This window comes from Trypanosoma melophagium (assembly GCF_022059095.1).
Source record: "Trypanosoma melophagium isolate St. Kilda chromosome Unknown ctg11segment0, whole genome shotgun sequence".
Lineage (NCBI taxonomy): Eukaryota > Euglenozoa > Kinetoplastea > Trypanosomatida > Trypanosomatidae > Trypanosoma > Trypanosoma melophagium.
Window position 1 is genome coordinate 105,001 of NW_027125137.1, and position 7,500 is coordinate 112,500.

At 37.8% G+C, this 7,500-nt stretch overlaps 4 protein-coding genes across 4 annotated transcripts in view; all 4 read left to right on the forward strand.

Moving 5' to 3' along the window:
* Window positions 1-826, forward strand: part of LSM04_003179 (uncharacterized protein) — a gene marked incomplete at both ends in the record, with an annotated part of 2,079 nt that extends 1,253 nt beyond the window's left edge. The window contains one exon of the mRNA XM_067330408.1: window positions 1-826. This exon is cut by the window's left edge and continues 1,253 nt beyond it. Within this exon, the coding sequence (XP_067194512.1) occupies window positions 1-826 (826 nt within the window).
* Window positions 827-1,965: 1,139 nt separating this feature from the next.
* On the forward strand, window positions 1,966-3,663 carry LSM04_000102 (uncharacterized protein; the record flags this gene model as incomplete). The annotated part of the gene is made up of 1 exon (XM_067330409.1): window positions 1,966-3,663. One exon carries the CDS (start codon window positions 1,966-1,968, stop codon window positions 3,661-3,663), a length of 1,698 nt encoding a protein of 565 aa, XP_067194447.1.
* Window positions 3,664-4,700: 1,037 nt separating this feature from the next.
* On the forward strand, window positions 4,701-5,573 carry LSM04_001301 (uncharacterized protein; the record flags this gene model as incomplete). The annotated part of the gene is made up of 1 exon (XM_067330410.1): window positions 4,701-5,573. One exon carries the CDS (start codon window positions 4,701-4,703, stop codon window positions 5,571-5,573), a length of 873 nt encoding a protein of 290 aa, XP_067194464.1.
* A 1,047-nt stretch (window positions 5,574-6,620) lies between these two features.
* Window positions 6,621-6,968, forward strand: LSM04_002886 (uncharacterized protein; the record flags this gene model as incomplete). The annotated part of the gene is made up of 1 exon (XM_067330411.1): window positions 6,621-6,968. One exon carries the CDS (start codon window positions 6,621-6,623, stop codon window positions 6,966-6,968), a length of 348 nt encoding a protein of 115 aa, XP_067194499.1.
* Window positions 6,969-7,500: the final 532 nt, after the last annotated feature.

Here is a 7,500-nt window from a genome sequence, read left to right on the forward strand (position 1 = left end):
GGCAGTCAATGCAAATAACAATTTGTCTGTTCTCTCTGATGCAAAGGCAAGTCCAAACGCCGTATTCACACACACGTCACCTCCTCCTAATATCTTCCCAATGGAAAGTCCGAATCCCGCCAAGTCTATCGATATATTTGGTACAACACCGTGGTTAACGTATGGTGCTTTCTTTGGTGGTTTTAAAAAAAGTGAGGGCGTTCCTTCACTTCGTATGCGCAGTCCAACACCAACAAGCATAAACACAAAAACAGAAACAGAAACAACAACGAGTAGTGTTAGTGTATCTTCGCAACGTTGTAAAACACGATTTCATTCTCTGCAGAGTCCCAGTAGTGTTCTCTCCTATCCGCCTTCTCCAAGTGAGTCGTATTTACCACCGCGTCTAAATTGGACGAGGACATCTCGTGGAAACTCCGCAAGTAAACAAAAAACACACGAAGAAGAAAAATACGAGAAAGAAAGAAATAGAGAAGAAGAAAAAAAAAAGAAGAAGGAGAAGAAGCGAAGGCATACGGTAAATGATACGAATGTGTCTGATTCATTAAAGAGTGAGATGTCGTCTGGATTTTCTCTCTTTCGCTGGTTTAAAACACAACGAGAAAAGGAAACGGAATCGCAGACGACTAATCCACTTATACCGGCAACCCCTTTTACTTCACATAGTAATAGTGAGGATGGGCGTCCATTACCGTCAGTGTCGTATAGAGATATGCCGCCTTCACTCTTTTTACCGCGAGCGAGTGAATTGCCGAGTGATTCAAGTAAGAAGAGTGAAAAGGAGAAAAAGAAAAGGAACTTTTGGTTTCGATGGTTTCGCCTTTGATTAATGCTGTACGGTAAGAAGGAAAAAAAGAGGAGAGAAAAGGGAAAAAAGATATATATATATATATATAAAAGGAAAAGTTTCTCTGGTTAAAAGAATTATAATACGTCTGACGTTGTTTTTACATCAGTTTATTTATTTGTTGCTGTTTATTGTTGATGTGTTCCCCTTTCATGGTGCTTAATCATATGCACTTTAGTTGATTTGGTGCTTATTTTGCCTCTTCTCTCTATAACTTGTACTTCATTGGCTGTAATTCATATATTTGTACCTCTCTTCTCTTTTTTACTTTTTTTTTGACTATTTCTACAACTTTTTATTTTTACTTTTTAGCGATATCATATGGGGGTTGATATTGCTGTGAGTCCTTTTAATTCTCTAGTTGTTTGATATAGGCCTTTTTTTTCTATTGCTTTTTTATTTTGTATCTCTTTTTTTTGTATTTCTGTTATTATCTACCTACCTCAGTTTGTTTCTTATTTACTTTTTTTTGTCGTAATTCTCTCCATCAGAAATTTGTTCGCTTTTCTCTTAATGAGTTTATTTCTATAAGGCCTTTTTCTCACTTCCTGAGAAATTAGCCGGATGCTTGTATTTATATACACATATTATATATATATATATATAATATGTGTATGTTATTTGTATGCAGTGTAACTGTAATTGTGTGTTTATTATTATTATTTTTATTCGTTTTTTTTCTTTTCAATCCTTTACTTTATAGGTCTTAGAGCATCACATTACATTAAGTTGTGTGTGTATTGAAAAGGAATCAATCTATTAAGTGGGCATCACTGGCGGTGGTATTCTATTCTTCTTATTAGTGACTATTTAACTAAAATATTAGATTTCTATAAGAATGTTTTTATCATTGTGTTTATGGTTAGTTGGTACTATTTACTATTAGTAATACGAATATTACTAAGTAACATTGATCATAGACATATAAAAAAAAAGATGGAGTGAAGTAGCAGTGATATTACGAATAACACAGGTATACATACATACATACATACATACATATACGATCTCTCTTTCTCTCTTTCACTCTTTCACTCTTTCTTTATTTCTCCCTGTCTCTCTTTCTCTCTTTATATATTTATATATATATATATATATACTTACATTAAATCATTTCCATGAATAGTGGTTTGCTGCCAAAACACGATCGCGGATTCAGTGAATTCATGCCGCACTTACCTTACAATGTCAATAACAACAGTAATAATACAAGTAATAGTGTTGATTATGGATTATTTGAAGTCTCACGCAGCACCAGCGGCCCATTTCGTACAAACACAATAAATCGTATGAGAACGCCTATGCGAAATAGTGATAGTGCTGAGATGCGAGAGAACTCTTCAATGGAGGACATTCATCATCTCATACTTCCTCCCACGAACCGAGAGCTGACGAGTGGACACCGACTCCCATCAGAAGAAGAAGTCCTTCAAAATGATTATAATGATGATGAAGAAGAAGATGAAGAAGAAGATGATGATGATGATGATGGATATGATTCCGATGCTGATAGTGATGATGATGAAGAAGAAGAAGAAGAAGAAGATGTGTATAGTCAAAATTGGTCATGTGACATTATTTCCCGAATGTTATCGTTATCTCTACAGGATGGGATGGTATCACCTCTTACACCATCACTAGCAGCAGCAGAGGAAGGGGCAATATTGCCGGATGGTCTCTTCGCAACAGGTTTTTTATCGCGGGAAGAGAGAAGACATGGTCGTAGTAGTAATAGTTATATTAATAATACTATTAATACTACCACTACTACTACTAATAATAATAATAAGAATAAGAATAATAAAAATAATAGGAATAAGAATAAGAATAGTTATTGTAATGATAATAATAGTAATAATGGTAGCCGAATGTCTGTCACTTTGTGCCTCAATAACGCCATTGGAGAGGATGGCCGTCTGATCACTCGTCGTTCCATCACCTTACAGCCGCGAGAAGGATTACGTGTGGAGATACCGGAGGAAAACAAAGAGGAATACCAGCGGGCATTACATTCCGTATTCCAGCAAAATACAAACAATGAGAAGAATAAAATTAACAGTAATCGTGCTAATAATAGTACTAATAATATTCAAAGGCGAGACTCTATTGCTTCCAACACCAAAGTACTGGATGGCGAGGCAAAAAGTAAAGGAAGAAAACGTTCTGTTACACTTATTCTACCACCAGCTGAACCGCGGGAACCTAATAATAATACTAAGAGTGGCGCGTTCAAATTTATCAATAGCAAAATACTCTCTGAGGCAAGTGTAACAGAACGACAGAAAGAACAAGAAGATAAACGACAAAAGTCAGTGGATGTAAAGAAAACGAGACGTTCGAGAAATGACGAAAATCAACAATTAGAGCGAGAAGAGTTGGAAGAAACGGCACGACAGGAACTTTATTCACATTCACAACGCAGAAAATATCCAAAAAGGAAAATACCACAAGTGTCACAATCACAATCACAATCACAATCACAACAACAACAACAACAGGAACAACAACAGCAGGAGAAGTATAAACATGTGGAATCTCCATTAACATTAGAGTATCAAGGAGTGCCGGAGTCGGTCAACCCAAATGAATTTGTTTACTTTAAAACCACCGACAAACAGGATTTCACTTTCCAAAGAATAGATACGCGAATGTCTGCAACGAGTGAAGCAGGAGTGAATGTGCCAAATGTTTTACTGCCCCAAGAAAGAGATAGGGCAAGTATAAGGAACTCAAAGGCACCTAAGTTTACTAGCGAAGAGGAAAAAAAGGAAAATAAGAAAAAGAAGGGTTTCTTTGATAAATTTATCTGCGCTTAAACGACCAATCTTTTACCGTTGCTTTTTCACCCTAATTTGTCGTCATCGTACTATTGTTTTTCCTCTCTTTTATATTTTTTTTCATTTTTCATCTTTTATGTTTCATTTTCCTGTATGAATGCGTATCTTTTCTTATTATTGCGATTACCTACCACCTCTTGCGTGACTCTCCGTACAGTATATTCGGGGGGAAAAAGATAAATTGATTGGTGGAAAGGGTCCTGGGTGTTTTTCCTCATAATGAGTGTTTGTCTCTCTTTTGCTTTTCATCCCCGCCTCCACCTCCTCTTGTGTGCCGTACAGCAGAATTAACCGCGGGAACTCCTCTCACCGCATATATGGGCAGACGAGAAGGACCCTTCATGGTGCAAATAACACAATAATGGGGGAACACAGCCATGTAGGGGTAATGGTAGGCATACCTCCACCCATACCCTTTGTGTGTGTGTGTTGTTTTATTTCCCTCTTTCTATCACTTTGTTTGAATTATTTGCTGTATTTGTACTCTCAATAACATGGGCGCCAGCAGTATTAACAGGGCTTTCACTACTGAGGATTGTAGAGGTGTTCATTCGAGTATGGGTGACACTCCCGCCTTATTTATCTATCTCTCTGTGTGTAGGTCTATGTGATGGCATTTATGTGTAAAGGATGTCGTGTTTTCTATTATTTTTTGAGTCTATTTTTTTTTAATTCCATCGTTCATATTTCCGTTGTCCTTATTCAAACCTCATTATTTAAATGTGTTTATTACAGTGTTTAAACGTCTTTTTTCTTTCCAACCTCCCTTGGTACTGCAGGTCGTTTTTTCCTTACTGATCCACTCCCCGTTAACACTGACCCTCTAATCCCCATGAACTATGGAGAGAGACGTCTCTCATATCCCTGTACTCCTGCAGTTCCCTAATCTATTTCTCTCTTTCTTTCTCTTAACGCATAGTGAATCTCTACACAAGGACAACACACCCACAGATAGGCATATATCTCCACAGATAAGAGAAGGAGGAGTACAAATAAATAAATACATATATCTGCAGATGTTCCAACCTGATCCCAATGCTTATATGCGAATGATGCAGTACAATATGCAGAGAGCAAACGTGCGCCAAATCGCAGCTGCTGCCGAATGGGAACAACAACAACAACAATACAAACTAAAATGCCAACAAATGATGGAATGGCAACAAGGGCAAGATGCAGAAGAACCAGAAGAACAGTACGAACAAGAGTCAGAAGGACAATACGAGCTACAGATAGAAGAAGAACAAGAACAAGAAAAGCCAGAAGGAAAGCAGGAACAACCTCAGGCAAGAGAACAACAGAAGCTACTAGAAGAACGACAACAACAGTACGAGCAAAGAGCGAAATGGCAACAGCAACAACAACAAGAGATGATACGGCAACAATACGAAAAGTTCAAGCTGCAGCAGCTACAGCAACAACAATGCCAACAACAAATATACCAGCAGCAGGAACTAATGAGGTTGCAACAGCAAAGACAAATGATGCAGTGGCAACAGCAACAACAAGAGCAACAATACCAGCAGCAGCAACAACAGCGACAATACCAGCAGCCACAGCACAAACAAGAACAATTGCAGAAAGAGAAGCAGAATGAGCCGCAACAAAACCCAAAACAACAACATCAACGTGTAGAGGGACAGCAACAGAAGTCTGGGATTATGCCTCTAAGGAGTGAGAGGGAGTATCCAGTAGACGGCGATGTGGTGCATAAGAAGAAATCAGGTATATTTCGAAGGTGTATTTACGATTCCTCCAAGACTTCATATACTCCGCAAGGATCTGTTGGCAATGATGATGAGGAGGAGGAGGAGGATTCCTCTGGGAAAGCATCTGTGCATGAGGAAAGCGAATGCAGTTCTTCTCGTTCCTTGACCTTCAGTGAGTAGGCGGATGGTGCCCAGGGGGTAACTATAAAGGAAACAGGAGAACAAGAATAAGAAAAAGAAGGGTTTCTTTGATAAATTTATCTGCGCTTAAACGACCAATCTTTTACCGTTACTTTTTCACCCTAATTTGTCGTCATCGTACTATTGTTTTTCCTCTCTTTTATATTTTTTTTTCATTTTTCATCTTTTATTTTTCATTTTCCTGTATGAATGCGTATCTTTTCTTATTATTGCGATTACCTACCACCTCTTGCGTGACTCTCCGTACAGTATATTCGGGGGGAAAAAGATAAATTGATTGGTGGAAAGGGTCCTGGGTGTTTTTCCTCATAATGAGTGTTTGTCTCTCTTTTGCTTTTCATCCCCGCCTCCACCTCCTCTTGTGTGCCGTACAGCAGAATTAACCGCGGGAACTCCTCTCACCGCATATATGGGCAGACGAGAAGGACCCTTCATGGTGCAAATAACACAATAATGGGGGAACACAGCCATGTAGGGGTAATGGTAGGCATACCTCCACCCATACCCTTTGTGTGTGTGTGTTGTTTTATTTCCCTCTTTCTATCACTTTGTTTGAATTATTTGCTGTATTTGTACTCTCAATAACATGGGCGCCAGCAGTATTAACAGGGCTTTCACTACTGAGGATTGTAGAGGTGTTCATTCGAGTATGGGTGACACTCCCGCCTTATTTATCTCTCTCTCTCTGTGTGTAGGTCTATGTGATGGCGTTTGTATGTTTATTTAAATCTGTTTATTACAGTGTTTAAACGTCTTTTTTCTTTCCAACCTCCCTTGGTACTGCAGGTCGTTTTTTCCTTACTGATCCACTCCCCGTTAACACTGACCCTCTAATCCCCATGAACTATGGAGAGAGACGTCTCTCATATCCCTGTACTCCTGCAGTTCCCTAATCTATTTCTCTCTTTCTTTCTCTTAACGCATAGTGAATCTCTACACAAGGACAACACACCCACAGATAGGCATATATCTCCACAGATAAGAGAAGGAGAAGGAGTACAAATAAACAAATACATATATCTGCAGATGTTCCAACCTGATCCCAATGCTTATATGCGAATGATGCAGTACAATATGCAGAGAGCAAATATGCGTCAAATCGCAGCTGCTGCCGAATGGGAACAACAACAACAACAATATCAGCAACAAATGCCACAAGAACAATATCAACAAATGCCACAAGGACAATATCAACAAATGCCACAAGGACAATATCAACAAATGCCACAAGAACAATATCAACAAATGCTACAAGAACAAATGTCACAAGAAAAACAAAAACAAGACCCGCAGTTTGAAGGTCAGCCACCGTATGGTATGGCCCCACAGGGAATGGAACCGATGGGGCCCAATATGGGGATTCATGGGCAGTGAGAAATGATATATCCAGTCAGTAATTAGGAGTAAATGTTGTTATTTCATGGTTTTTCTCGTTTGTGTTTTTGTACTTGTTTTTTTTTTTAATGTTCATATGTTGTTGTTTTTTATTTTAATGTCTAAGAAGTGTGGGGATTTGTGTATTCTATATTACTGGACTTCTTACGTCCATTAAAAACTTTCTGAGTCCTCCCCTCTTACGGCTACGTTTATTTACTTTTTAATGTGCACAATTATGCTCCTTACATCATCTGAGAGTCTGCGTGTGATGACTATATATATATATATATATATATATATATATTATTTCATTGTTTTTGATTTTTTTTTTCTTAGATGCGAATGTCTTTCCCTTTTTTTTCTTTTTTCCGGCATTAAAATATATTAAAATATCTAAACGGTGTGATTGAACAGGCAAAGAAGAAGAATACTCCATCTCTAATAATAATAATGATAATAATAATAATAATAATAATAATAATAATAATAATAATATTGATTTGTATCTTCTCTCTTATCTCTTTCCTTC